This window comes from Rhinolophus hipposideros (assembly GCF_964194185.1).
Source record: "Rhinolophus hipposideros genome assembly, chromosome: 6".
Classification (NCBI taxonomy): domain Eukaryota; kingdom Metazoa; phylum Chordata; class Mammalia; order Chiroptera; family Rhinolophidae; genus Rhinolophus; species Rhinolophus hipposideros.
Genome location: NC_138052.1, coordinates 43,300,922 through 43,315,163, shown reverse-complemented (window position 1 = coordinate 43,315,163; position 14,242 = coordinate 43,300,922). Strand labels below are relative to the sequence as shown.

The 14,242-nt window shown below is 33.0% G+C and overlaps 1 protein-coding gene across 1 annotated transcript in view; it reads right to left on the bottom strand.

Annotated features, from left to right (window-relative positions):
• The window catches only part of CSRNP3 (cysteine and serine rich nuclear protein 3), a 204,860-nt gene that overhangs the window by 148,174 nt on the left and 42,444 nt on the right, over positions 1-14,242 (bottom strand). The window contains exon 3 of the mRNA XM_081051135.1: positions 11,185-11,271. Within this exon, the coding sequence (XP_080907261.1) occupies positions 11,185-11,197 (13 nt within the window). The 5' untranslated portion in view covers positions 11,198-11,271. The remainder of the gene's footprint in view (positions 1-11,184; positions 11,272-14,242) is intronic.

Genomic DNA, 14,242 nt, shown 5'->3' with positions numbered 1-14,242 from the left:
AGGTAGTTATGAGTGAGATAAAAATAACATTGTTTCAGGAAATGTGTGCCTTAGAATGGGATAAAACTGTCCAAGAGAAACACAAATTTTTAGATGGTTATTTTTGGCTTGATTTAAAAACCTAAAGAAACAACTAAATTGAATGTGCTCTGATTAAAATAAAGGGCAGGAAAACATAGAGCAATAACATTCCATAAGAAATCCAAGAGGGCCTCTTAATTCATCATACTTACAAAAATATTTTAAAAACCTAATAAAATTTTTTCCACCATCTGATGTGATATTTAGATATTTACTTTCAACTTAACCCTAAGGACAACACCAAAATAGTTTGTAAATATTTTATTCATTGATTTGTGTATCTATTTGTCCTTAATAGAAAACCCTAAAGATGGCTTTTCTGTACATTTTCCTTACATTCTTTGTTTGGAATTATAGATAACTAGAACTATAATATGAAAATTAGGAGTCATTCACTATAAGATAATCAAACCTATTGGAATGGAATTCTTCTTCTGGTTTGGACTTCAGGCACTTCTATCAGATTAGTATTGAAACTGATTGGCAGGTATTCCCATATAAATATGATATAATTTGGGCAGCCCCCTGTAAAAGAAATTTTTAAAGAACTTACAAGTTCCGAGCTTGTAGAATTGGGGTCAAATAACATACTCTATGCTCAGAATTTCATTTGCTTTGAAAATGTATACTTCCTTCAATAAATCCTTGCAGATCTTCTAGTCTATGGTAATGTTGCTTGTAGATTCCTTTGGGAAGCTATAAGCATACATCTGTTCTTATTCTTTGCAATTTAAAAACTTTGCAATCATGAAAGTCACTTTAGTATGGATTTTTCTCTACTGCTTTTTAATTTATTCTCTCAAATTCCCTCTAATTCTCTTACACATCAGGTTTAGTAAATGAGAGAGAATTTCCCACCTTAAGCCAAATTTATAATCTTCATAACTAACTGCCTAACTATGGATAGGAGTTTGCTAAAATTTTAATTTCAGTTAAGTTCAACAAAGTCCCTATGTGTCCAGCACTTTGCTATGTGCTCTGGATAAATAAGCCATATTCCTTACCCTTCTGAAGCTTCAGTGAAAGGTCTTCAAGCATTTTAATCATACATTCCCACCAGTAAAAAAAAGTTTCAGCATGTACTCCACTCCTATATATGTATTTATATATAATATGATGTATTACTGTACAAATATATTATTTAAATCATATGATATTTAAGCACAGATGTGAGAAATGATGAGGAAACATACATATAGTAAACACTAATAATTTTACTTGGCTTCTCAAAAGATCTCGTCTACCCCATAGGTTATATGCATAATGGTTTGGAGTTCACTGGTCTAAGGAGGGGATAGCATGCAAATAAATAATTTGAATAAAGTCGTCTATCTGACAGTAAACATAAGGTTCTAAAACATGAAAAGTGTTCAGAAAAGATTTTCTGAAGGAGAAGTCACTAGATCTACTCACTTCAGCATAAAAAGTTAGTGAAGCGAAGAAAGGGGAGGAGGAGATGAAAATAATATTCCAAACAAGAACAAGTATGTATGAAACTAAGGGGGTGACTATAAAAGAGTTCAGGACTGCTGAAATGTAGAATCAAACTGAGCGTGGTGAGCGAAGATGCTGAAGAAGAATGCAAAAGGCAGGGAATGATTGAGACAAGAGCTTGGATCTGATCAACGTATGGGAAATCTTTGAAGATATTTAAGAGAGTGAATGAAGGTCATGGTCAGATATTTATTTTTAGATCGAGCCTCTGAGCAGCTGTACTGAGAATGGATCTGAAGGATGCAAACAAGGAAACACATCAATTGGCTACCACTTTTATCCAGGTGAGAGATGAAGAGCAATGGAATTAAAGTGGTGGCAGTGACAATACAAGTCTCGGGAGGGGATGAGAAGTAGGGTGAGGAAAAAACTCAGTAGAATTTGGTCATCATTTTCTGGAAGTGATTGATGAATGAGAAGGAATAATCTCAGTTACTTTGCAGGATCCTGACTTATGCTACTTTTAACTGAGATGGTGAACACAGTAGCAGGAAAAGAGTTGGGTCAGGGAAGAAATAAGCAGTTTTTTTGGTGTGTTTTTTTCCAATAAAATTTATGAACACTTCTAAATGAATAAAGTAAAAGGAAAAATCATTTGTCATTCTACTTTTGAAAGGAAATATTTGTACTTCAAATACTATCTATAATATTTATGTTATTTTAAAATATGTGTGACTATTTTGGTTTAATTTCTCCCAGTCTTTTATCTACTTTAATGCTATTATATATTGAATTTATATATTATCTCAACTTTCTCATGTCTGTTTTTCTCATCTAACTTGTTCTGAGTATTTTTCATGTCATTAAAATTTCTTGTAAATGATATTTTAGTGGCTGTAAAATACTATACGTCTTCTGGATGTACCACAATTTTTAAAATAATTCACCACATACAGGACATGTATTTTCAATGTTTAAAACAATTATATAATAATATAATGCCATGATACACTTCCTTTTGTCTGAAAATTTATTGCTTTTTTTTTTTTTTTTTTTTAATATAACAGTTTCTTTTTCTTCTTTTTAAGGAGGGTGCAGCTCACAGTGGAGCATGTGGGGATTGAACCAGCAACCCTGGTGTTATTAGCACCATGCTCTAACCAACTGAGCTAACCAGTCACCCCAAATCTATTGTGTTTTTTTTTAAGATAAGAAATCATAAGCATATAAAAGTTTCTTAACATATTTTGCTACTAATATATTTCCATCACAGTATATGACAGTGAAAAAGATGTGCAATAAAAATCTTTTGCTAATTTGAAAACATAAAATTACATTTTATTCACATTTCTCTGAGTACCATTGAAGATGAAGTTTTCATGTGTTTATTAGCTATTTATACTTATTTCTTAGCATGTTGTTCTTGCTTTTTTTTAGCCCATTTTTCTACTGGAATCTTATTGTTATTAATTTGTGGATATTTTTAAATAATGTGGCTAATCACCCTGCATTGAAACTATGAAATAAACGTTTTAAGTAGTGGGCTGATTATCTTTTTATGTAGTTTATGATTTTCTATTCCTTTACATTTCATGTATTAAATTGTCTTTATTTTATAATAATAAGACCCATTTTCAGGAAATTAGGAGACTACCGAAAAACATAAGGCAATAAATTAAATTTACACCTAACCACTTTTATTATACATGTGTATGTGCATACCACATACACATGAATTTACATAATCATCCCTTCTTCCATGCACATACATAATTTAAAAGTATAAATGGCATCATACTGTGAAAGCTATTTTATAGCCTCCTTTTTCACTTATTGCATTTCAGATGGGTCTCCAATAATAAAAAATGCTATAGATACACTTTTATTTGACCGTCTCAGAATATTACTTTACATAGATATTTAATGATTTAGTTATCTCATTATTTTCAGTCATGTAGGTTCTCATTTTCATTGTTTTATATTTACAACCTCAATGAATATTTTGTGTACATAGTTTTGAGTTCATAACTGATTATCTCATGGAAGTTTTTAAAAATAATCTGGAAACCCTAGGTCAAAGATTAGGCAAGGAGCGAGATTATTTGATAATAACAAATTGCCTTCTAGAAAAGTTGAACCAATTTACCTGTCCATCACTTATAGTATGATAGGCTTCATTTCCCCACATCTCTACCAACATTGAATGTATTTATGATAATAATCCACATTCGTGTGTTTATAATATGCCAGACTTTGTATCTACTTTACTTGTAAAGTGTCTGAACATTAGAAAAATTAAACAGTTTGCTTAAATTACCACAGAGAGTTAAAATGAACTCAAAGTTCAGTCTAATCTTAAAAATGATCTGTTAGTATGCCACATTATTTCTCAAAGTCATATTTGTTTATATGACCATTACATATCAAATGTCTTTGATAATTATGTTGAACTTTTTTTTTAAGTTGAGAAGTGACTGAAAATTCTTTTGCAAAAAGTTCCCACAGGGCCTTGCCAATTATCCCAATGAGGTATGTATTTTCTTAGTGATGTGTAACAACTTTCTATGTTTTAATAATGACTTTTTGTATCTTATACGTGCAGTGAATGCTATTTAAAATGTCTTTCCTTATTTAAGTTAAATTTGGAGCATTTTCTAATCTACATCAATGGATTTTTCAATCAAAATCCCAACAGGATTTTTTTGTAAATAGCAAAAAGTTGATGCTAAAAATTATAGGGCAAGGCAAAGGAATCAAAATACCAAAGCAATTTTGAAAAAGAAAAGGATACCCACTATCTGACCTCAAGACTTACTATAAAGCTACAGTAATCAAGACACTGTGTTAATGGGAAAAAGTATAAATGCATATACCAATAGGACAGACTTGAGAGGACAGAAATCGACCCACACAAATACAATTGATTTTTGACAAAGGTGCAAAGGCAATTTAATGGAGAAAAGATAGTCTTTTTAAAAGATGGTGATGGAACAGTTGGATGTCTGTATGCAAAATATTGAACTTCAGTCTCTTATACAAAATTTTTCGCAAAATTGATTATATACCTAAATGTAAAACTGAAATTAGAAAACATTTAGATGAAAAATAGGTGGAAATCTTTGTGTCCTTGGGTTAGGCAAAGAGCTCTTAGATATAACACCAAAACCAATAAGCATAAAAGAAAACATCTGATAAACATGACTTCATCAAAAATAAAAACTCTCTGAGAAAAACAGTCTAGAATACAAAAACCAAACCACAGAAGGGGAATAAAATGTTTACAAATTGCACATCTCCCAAAGTAGTTTTATCCAGAATATTTATAAAGAACTCTCACAACTCAACAATAGAAAACAACTCAGTAAAATTTGGGAAAAAATAAAATATACAAAGAACTTTTAATACCCAACAAGAGGAAGAAAGAAAGAAAAAAAAACGATTAAAAAATGGGCCAAAGACCTGAACAGACACCCCTCATCAAAGAAAATATACAGATAGAAAATAACCATAAGAAAATATGTTTCACATCATGTCATTAGGAAAATACAAATTAAAACAATCAGATAGCACTACATATCTATTACAATAGCCAAAATTCAAAACACTGACATCAACAAACGTTAGAGAGAATGTGGAGCAACAGAAAGTCTCCTTCATTGATAGTGGGAATGCAAAATGGTACAGGCATTGTGGCAGTTTGGTGGTTTCTTACAAAACCAAATATACTCTTAATATATGACTTAGCAATTGCACTCCTTGGTGTTTACCCAAATGAGGTAAAACTTATGTCTGTGCAAAAATCTGCACATGAATCTTTCTAGAAGCTTTATTTATAACTGACAACAATTTTCTTTGGTAGTGAATGGATCAAGTTTGGTACATCCAGACAATGGAATATTTTCAACACTAAAAAGAAATGGGCTATCAAACCACAAAAAGGCATGGTGGAACCTGAAATGCACACTACTAAGTGAAAGAAGCCAATCTGAGAACGCTACACACTGTAAGATTCTAACTATAACCTTCTGGAAAAGGCAAAACTATGGAGACAGTAAAAAGAGCAGTGGTTGCCAGGAGGGTGTGGAGATGAGGGATGACAAGGTGGAGCAGGAAGGATTTTTAGCGCAATGAAAATACTCTGTATAACACTACAGTGATGGATACATGTCTTTATACATTTGTCCAAACCCATACAATGTATAACACTAAGAGTGGGCTTTAAGGTAAACCATGGACTTTGAGTGGTTATGATGTGTCCATGTAGGTTCATGAATTGTAACAAATGTACCATTGTGGTATGGGATACTGCTAATTGGGCAAGCTATGCCTGTATGAGGGTGGGGAATATATGGGAAATCTCTGTACCTTCTTCTCAATTTTATACCATAATATGCAATTCTGTAGCTTAATCAAAGACGAGGGTTGAGTCATTGCCATCTATGTTAATAATAAAGTCATAAGCGTGGCTTTTCTTAATGAAGAAGAGCAGGAGAATAAGCTGAAATGACTCTAGGGAGTCATTTGAGCAAAAGCAAAATATCAAGAACTTTTGTGGGGGGTGGCCTGATGGCTCAGGTTAGAGTGTGAGCTCTGAGTAGCAGGGTTGCAGGTTCGATTCCCACATGGTCCAGTGAGCTGCGCCCTCCACAACCAGATTTGAAGACAACGAGCTGCCACTGAGCTTCTGGAGGGGCAGCTGGATAGGTCAGTTGGTTAGAGCGTGAGATCTTAACAACAAGGTTGCCAGTTCAATTCCTGCATGGGATGGCATGGGATGGTGGGCTGTGCCCTCTGAAACTAAAAGATTGAAAACAGCGACTGGACTTGGAGCTGAGCTGCGCCCTCCACAATTCGATTGAAAGACGACTTGGAGCTGATGGGCCCTGGAGAAACACACTGTTCCCCAATAAATTTTTTTTTTTTTTAAAAAAGAACTTTTGTGGGTATGTTTGTTTGGCTGCTAGAGTATGTATTGTTTTCAATGGGCTGACTTGACTCACTTATATTGTCTATGGCCACCTATCCATATTTGAGTTTGTGATTCGTGACTCTGAAAGAACAGAGAAAAATGAGCCTGTGAAAGGGGCCTTCACAAAAGGGTGTACCAGGTGTGAGGTAAGCCAAGAGGGAAGGATGTCACAACAGCCCAGGGAGTGTGAAAGAAGAAAAATGAAGTTAACAGTGTCAAATACCCCTGGAGAGAGCCAGGCAAGATAAAGGGCTGCAGGTCATCTGTACCTTTAGTGAGAGCATGCTCCATTAAATGGGGTTAGAAATCAGATAGCGCTGTACTCAGGAGTGACTGCATCTTAGAAACTGGAGATAATGCTTGCAGACTGCTTCTATGGAGAGCTTGAATGAATTGGGGAGGAGAGAGATTGAATGGTAGCGGCGGTGAAATCTTGTGAAGAGAGGTCAGTTTTTTTGTCTGTTGATTCACTTCTTTGGACAGCAGCTTGAAGAATTTGTATAGGTTGAAGGAAGGGACCAGCAAAGATGAAGAAGTTGAAGATAAAGGACAAAAGGAAAGAACTAATGGCAAAAGCCTCTCAGCACCAGTGATAGGAAAAAATCTCAAATACAGGCTTTGCCTTCAGTAACAGGAAGGACTCTTCATTCTTTGGATTAAACGAAAAAAGGTAAGAATGTTGATAAATGCAGCAGTTTGATACTGGAGAGAAATGCAAAGATACACAAGTAGTTTCCATAGAATGACCTCCATTTCCTTGTTGAAATAGCAGGTGCACTGAGAGCGATGAGGAGAGATTGTATGGTTTAAGTGGGGTGAGAAACCTTTGGAACAGTGGCTGACCACAGAGCGAAAGGATTAGTGGAAGCTACTGAATGGCTAACACAGATTAGAAAACCCCACATCTGCAGTGGTATAATTTGCTCCTGTAGCACTTATGTGCCTGGAGGGAAGAAAAGAGAATAGCCACTATATTTGGATTCAAGTTTGTATATATGGTGTAAGAAAGGACAATCTGTAGAATGGAAGGTAAGCTGCTGGTATACAAGCTAAATTTCAAGTAAGACTTAGAGAATGTGGAAAGATCCAGGTCTCATTGAATTTGGAACAAAAAGAAAAAAAAGTGAGAGGAAAAGTGTTTAATTTCATTTGTAACCTAACATCACTCCTGCCTTAATCTTAAGATTTTACCTTATTTTTCCTTTTCCCTAATTTTTTTTTCTTATTTTACATTCACTCATTATTTTGTAAGACCATTTTAGAGACAAGGTCAAGTATAAGCAGATAAAAGGAAACTAAAAACATACAAATGGTCCAACAGAGGTGAGTTCCACTTTAACAAGGGAGGTTGGAATTTAAAGTGTCTCAGTTGAATTCTAATAGAGAACAAGATGCTGTAAGGTTTTGTGGTTGATAGGGAGTAGACTTTTTTGAGGTTGCAGAGGTGAGGGTATAATCAGTGGATCTCATCTTGTGATAATTTTGTCCCAAGGGGACGTTGGGCAATATCTGGAGACATTTTTGGTTTTTACAACTGGGGGGTGGAATACTATTGGCATTTAGTGCCAAGGATGCTGCTAAACATCCTGCAACGCACAGGACAGCCACCACAACAAAGAATCATCTGATGAAAATGTCAATAGTGCTCAGCCTGAGAAAACTGGATTATATAAATTATAAGAATGAGAATGATAGGAAATTTTCTGGAGAACCATTGAAAAAAGGTGCAGCAGGAGGAACCACCTACAGCACAGGCATGTGAGACTGAAACATGTGTATCTGTGGGTGGTGGTTGGTGAGAGGATGGAAGAGTCGGTATTTGGCAGAGTCCCTGGAGAAACGGATTTGTGGTACAAATTTGCATAGGATTCCTGGGTTTAGCTTTTGTAAAGCATACATAAAGAGGAGGAAAGCAAGGACATTTAAGAGAAAGCATACGCAATTTTCTATTTGCTTTTGTAAAGTCATGTTTCGGTTACTCTTAAAAGTTTCTAGTTCTTAACTTCAAAGTTTCCAGATGAATGTAACAAAGGTTAATATTGGTTTGGAAGGAACCTATCTCTGACACAGAGACATGACATGAGAAGTCATCTTTTTTTCACCATAACATTCCACCAACCCTCCTATATGTCTCATTCTTTCTTTTCATTTGGTTTTTCCCAAAACAGAATATCAGTTACCCTTTTTTTTTTCGTCAACGACATAAAGCTGACCATTTCTTCTGGCTACAGTACAACACGTAATAAATACCCTCTGCTTTGGCTTACTTAAGATAGACCTTCTAACAATGATGACCTTTACTTTGAACTTCTTTTAATACTCCAATACCAGACATTTATTTCCTTTAGATGTTGTTTATAATACCTGCCTTTTGGAAGACTGAAGGAGTTGCAATATTTAATAGGTTTTAAGAACCCTTAATCCAAATTTTGTTTATTTGCATGGCTAGATATTCCTTTCACATTGACTTATTAACAATGAAAAGAACTGATTTAACTACTATTTCTGAAACAAAATTGACTAAACCTTTCAATTCTATCCACTAACGTCAAGACTGAATGACCTTTAAGATAATGTCAATTTATGTGATGGGTTCATTTATAGTTTAGATGGACAGTGTTATCTGGGCCATAAACACCTCCAGATTCCTATGTTCAGCACCTAACATTTAATAGAAAAATTCCAATTGGATTATCATCAAAAGAAACCTGATAACTCATTTTTTAATGATCAAAAATAGACTGATTTCATTTCCAAATCTAATAAGTCAAATACACAAAAGAATGCATACGTCCTTTAAAAAATTAGCATATCATGTGAATGAGGTAGTATTTAAATAATTCTCCTCAATCTCCAATCCCAGTATTCAGTTTCTCCTAAAAGTAGGAATGATGATTAACATATATATATATAGACTTCTAGCACCATGTATCATCTATATGTATTTTCATAGTGATTGTCAACTACTTAAGATTTATAGTATTTATTCAATTTGAAAAAATGAATTGGCCCTCCCATACACAGATAAATATAGTCTTTACCCTTTTAGTAAGTGAAAGGATTAACCCACATTTACTTGTATATTTCTTTATTGCAAACATTTTGACAACATGTGTGTGTAGTAAATGTGTTATCACTTAAAAAATTATGTCTTTTCTTTCTGGCAAAATCAAGGTAGACGCACATCAGTATATATATATATATATATATATATATATATATATATATATAAATTAACAACATTTACCTTAGCAGATGATGATTTAGAAAACTTACCAGCAGGTGTTGTATTTCATCACACTTGTTGTTAGTTGGCACGTTGTGGGCAAAAGTGGTATTTATTTCTTTTGTGTAAATTATGCAGTACTAAATTGTTAGGATTATTTTAAAATTCCATCGCTCCTTATACTGTATATTTCTTTTCCCGTTTTCTTTACTTTATAGCAGTATCACTATTTAACATAATACATGATTTTCTTTGTTTTTATGGCTTATGTGTTTCTACCCACTAGAATGTAATTTTCTCTAAGGCAAAAACATTACTACATTTTTTTAAAAAATCTTTTTCTTATTTTTTTCCAGTTGCTTCTACTTATTACTTTTTTCAAGTACAGTTGACATTCAATATTATATTAGTTTTAGGTCTACAGTATAGTAGGTTAGACATTTATATAACTTACAAAATGATTCCCTTGATACCTAAGTCTAGTACCCATCTGACACCATTCATAGTTATTACAATATTATTGACTATATTGCCTATGTTTTACTTCACATCCTCATGACTATTTTGTAACTGTCATTTTGTACTTACTAATCTCATAATCTTTTTCACCCAGCCCATTAACACTTGCTCCCACCTGGCAACTATCAGTTTATTTACATATCTATATTTATTTCTCTTTTGTTTTTTATTCATTTTGTTTTTTAGATTCCACATATACGTGAGATCATATGATATTTGTCTTTGTCTGACTCATTAAACTTAGCATAATACCCTCTAGGTCCTTCCATGTAGTCACAAATGGCACAATTTCATTGTTTTTTATGGCTGGATAATATTCCATTGTATATATGTACCACATCTTTATCCAATCACCTATTGATGGGTACTTAGGTTGCTTCCATATCTTGGCTATTGTAAATAATGCTACAATGAACATAGGGATCATACATCTTTTCAAATTATTGTTTTGGATTTCTTCAGATAAGTACCCAGAAGTACCATTGCTGAGTCAAGGAATGGGATTCAAAGAATTTTAGAAGGATTGCTGGTTAGCTTTTTTTCCTAAACTATGCATGTACATGTGTGTATATTGTAACCAAAGACACACACACACAATAGAAAACTGTGCTAAATAATTGTATATACCTTAACAAATCATAAATAAAATGTTATAGGCATGCCTAATATGTATTTATTTTTATGTTAACAGGGCTACTCTTCAAAAAAGTGAAGCATATTATAATTTGGTTTTCTACTAAAACAATATTTTCTTTTAACGATCTCCAATTGAACCAAATAATACATTTATGGTATAAATTATTTTTTTTAATTTTGAAGAGATTTTGTTAAAAATATATATTTTAAGTAAGAACATTTTTTTATTATCTAATTACACATTAGCAATAACAACTTGGAACAGTTACAGTTATATCTCAGATCTATAAAGCATGAAAATAATGTATAAACTGCTAACCTTGAGACCTCATGAACTCCAGTATATTCCTGAAGACTATGCCTCTGAAAACATCTTTTTAGTCTGTTGATATCTTCTTATTTTTTCCTTTAAAAAGAAAATTTGTTTCAATATGGTATATAAGATTATATTTTCAAAGAGTAAAGCTAATTACAAAGTGTAAACACAATGACCCAGAGGAAAATCAATAGAAATCTTGACATATAGGTAAGGCATTAAATGTCAAACTGAATGATCATATTGTACATAATTTAGAGCAGAAAACATATCCCTTTTAGAACAACGTAGTAAACATCTAATCATCAATACACACTTTCATGCATTTATTTACCTGTTAATCAAATATTTCTATGAACAAGTTAAAGGCCTTCATCTTATTAAGCATCATTGAGTTAGATATAAGTAACTTTGTAGTCTACAGGAGATACATTTGTATTTTCAAAACACACAAAAATCCAGGAAAATTTACCAAAAAAAAAGCTAAATAGTTGTTGAAAATCACAATGAATATTTATTGCATTTTTTGGTTTGCTTAAAGGGAAGTGTTTAATCCTAAAATTAACTCAAACATTAATACATTCTGGTGCTAAGATAACTTAGACTTAAAAAAAATTAAACAAAAAATTCTATAAAATAAACATGATTTAAGAAAAATCTTGCTTTTTAAAATTATAGTGCCATTATTCGTTTAATGCAATAATTTAAAGAGGTGATGAAATTCTGGTAGTAATTACACACTTTTATCTCCTCAGAATAATATGTACATAAATTACTTTTTAAAAAGAATTAATGAACTTTCCATTCTAATATGTTAAGGTAAATCAGTATGTCCACATACAAATGTAAAAAATTTCTTAAAAAATAAGGTCAAGAAACTTGTAAAGTGTGGTTCATTTATTGTGTTTCTACAATAGGCAGAAATCAACTATCTCTCACTGATCATAGACAACAATAGCTAGTATAGAAATACGATAAATGGATTACTTTTTAGGCTATGAAGAAATAGCATGAGCAAGCAACTTATGCTGATGTTGTTCAAGCAAGCTTAAAATATCAAAAAATCTTTAAGAAAAATAAAATTGTCTGAGGAAGACTGTGTTTCCAGGAGCCTCTGTGTCCCTTTAAACTGTATGTGTATCTTCACGGATATGTATGGATACACGAGATTAGAACAAACTACAATATCTGTAGTACAAATGTAACACACTGTTATCAAATTGTGGTTGGAATTATAGAACTAACAGTGATTACTGAGTCCAGTTTGGTTCCAGAGAAACCCAGATTCAGTACAAGAACCTGAGAGATTTTTGAAAGATTTATTCAAATTCAATTTTAAGTATAAGTTTAAATATCTTAAAATTCTGTTCAGAACATTACCCTCAAATGATGACAAACTAAAGACCACTGAAGCAATAACCTGCATCACCTGTTGCACTCACTTTGAGAAATATTTCAGATTACAACTTTTTCTGTCTCCACTGTTAATGATATATATCCTGAGATTGCAAGTCAAGCAATTAAAAATCAACAAGCAAGCCTGCTAACAGATCTCTGCCTGCTTATAATATGTCTATTGAATACAAACGTTAAAAAAATTATTTGCATTTAAAACAAAATACTAAAAATAAATTACATACTACATTGAATATGTCTATAAGTGTCATTTATAATCTCAAGGGAATTTTCTTGTTAATGAAAATTAATTACATATTATTAAAATGTCATTTTTACCTGTTGAGGTATCTTTTAGGGTTTTATCCTAACAATACGTATTTGCTGCTATAAAAAAGTGGGAAACTGCTATCTAGTTCAGTCTCCCTATTTTACAAATAAGAAAACTGACTACTCTATGTTTGAGACATGTAGCTAAACCTAAAAGAAGAACTTAAGATTTTTTTTTGACTACCAGTGGTTGAAATTAAATTAAAAACATAATTGTATTTTACAATTGTATTTTACAATAATTGTATTTTACAATTGTATTTATTTTACCAAATAAATAAGTCTTTCTTTAGGCATTTAAGGTAGCCTATTGAGAGAAGCAAAAGTATTAAGAAATCTAGTGATCTAAATTTACATACCTGCAATGAACCTGTAATTTATAAAGAAGCAAAGGACTCCTGGGCAATATAAAAGAGGGACTCAAACTGTTTGAAAGTCAGAGACATAAAAATATATTTGATAGACAACTAACTGAGGCCAGCCCAGCCTCAGGAGAGAGTCCATCACAAAGGAAGAATTCTGGAAGAACAAGTCACAGTCAACACATAGTTCCAAGTGTTGGGGATATGAGGATCACTGTCAGTTTAAGGCACAATGTACAGTAGTAGATGCTAGAAAAAAACATTCCAATTCAGCACCTTGATTGTGTGGATGTGACTTGGGAACATTGGCTGTGTGAGACTGTGAGGAAGTGCACACAGCACACATGTGAAAGAAAGCATGTTATGAGTTGTGGTGCTAAGATCTACAGGTCAACAGTACTCAGTCTGGGACCCAGGCAACTCGGCAGAGGAGTAAGCCCTAGATATTTTACCTCAGGAAGCTCTAGGGGCTGCTAATCTTCCAGCAGGCCCTCTGGGCACATCAGTGCTGGTCTACACAAGATCTGTGGGAACTGCCATTTTCCTGGTAACCTATGTCTAAGAGTTGAGTGTCTTCAGCATAGCCTGTTATACCACTACTTGAATGGGATACCATTCCTACCGGTGACCTTAGCAGTGACAAGTGACATCTGGGACTGACTTGTAGATAAATATACCATCCAAGGTGCTCTGGAAAATATTCAAGGAGGGTGAAACTTATAAAAGACTCAGAACATGTATACTAATGTAAATGTAAAGCCATTTGTCCTCACACCTCATTTTTAGTGCTCATCTAAAGAGTCCCCATTTCTGATTATGAGTTTTATGAAAAATAAAATATACATGAACTTATATTATCATTTAGAAATGTGCACTTAACACTTATGGGTTCATATCTGGTCTTTTCTGATACCTGGGGTTCAATTGAGAAATTCCCTTAGAAATAGTTTTTGGTTTTTTTTACTTTAAAAATT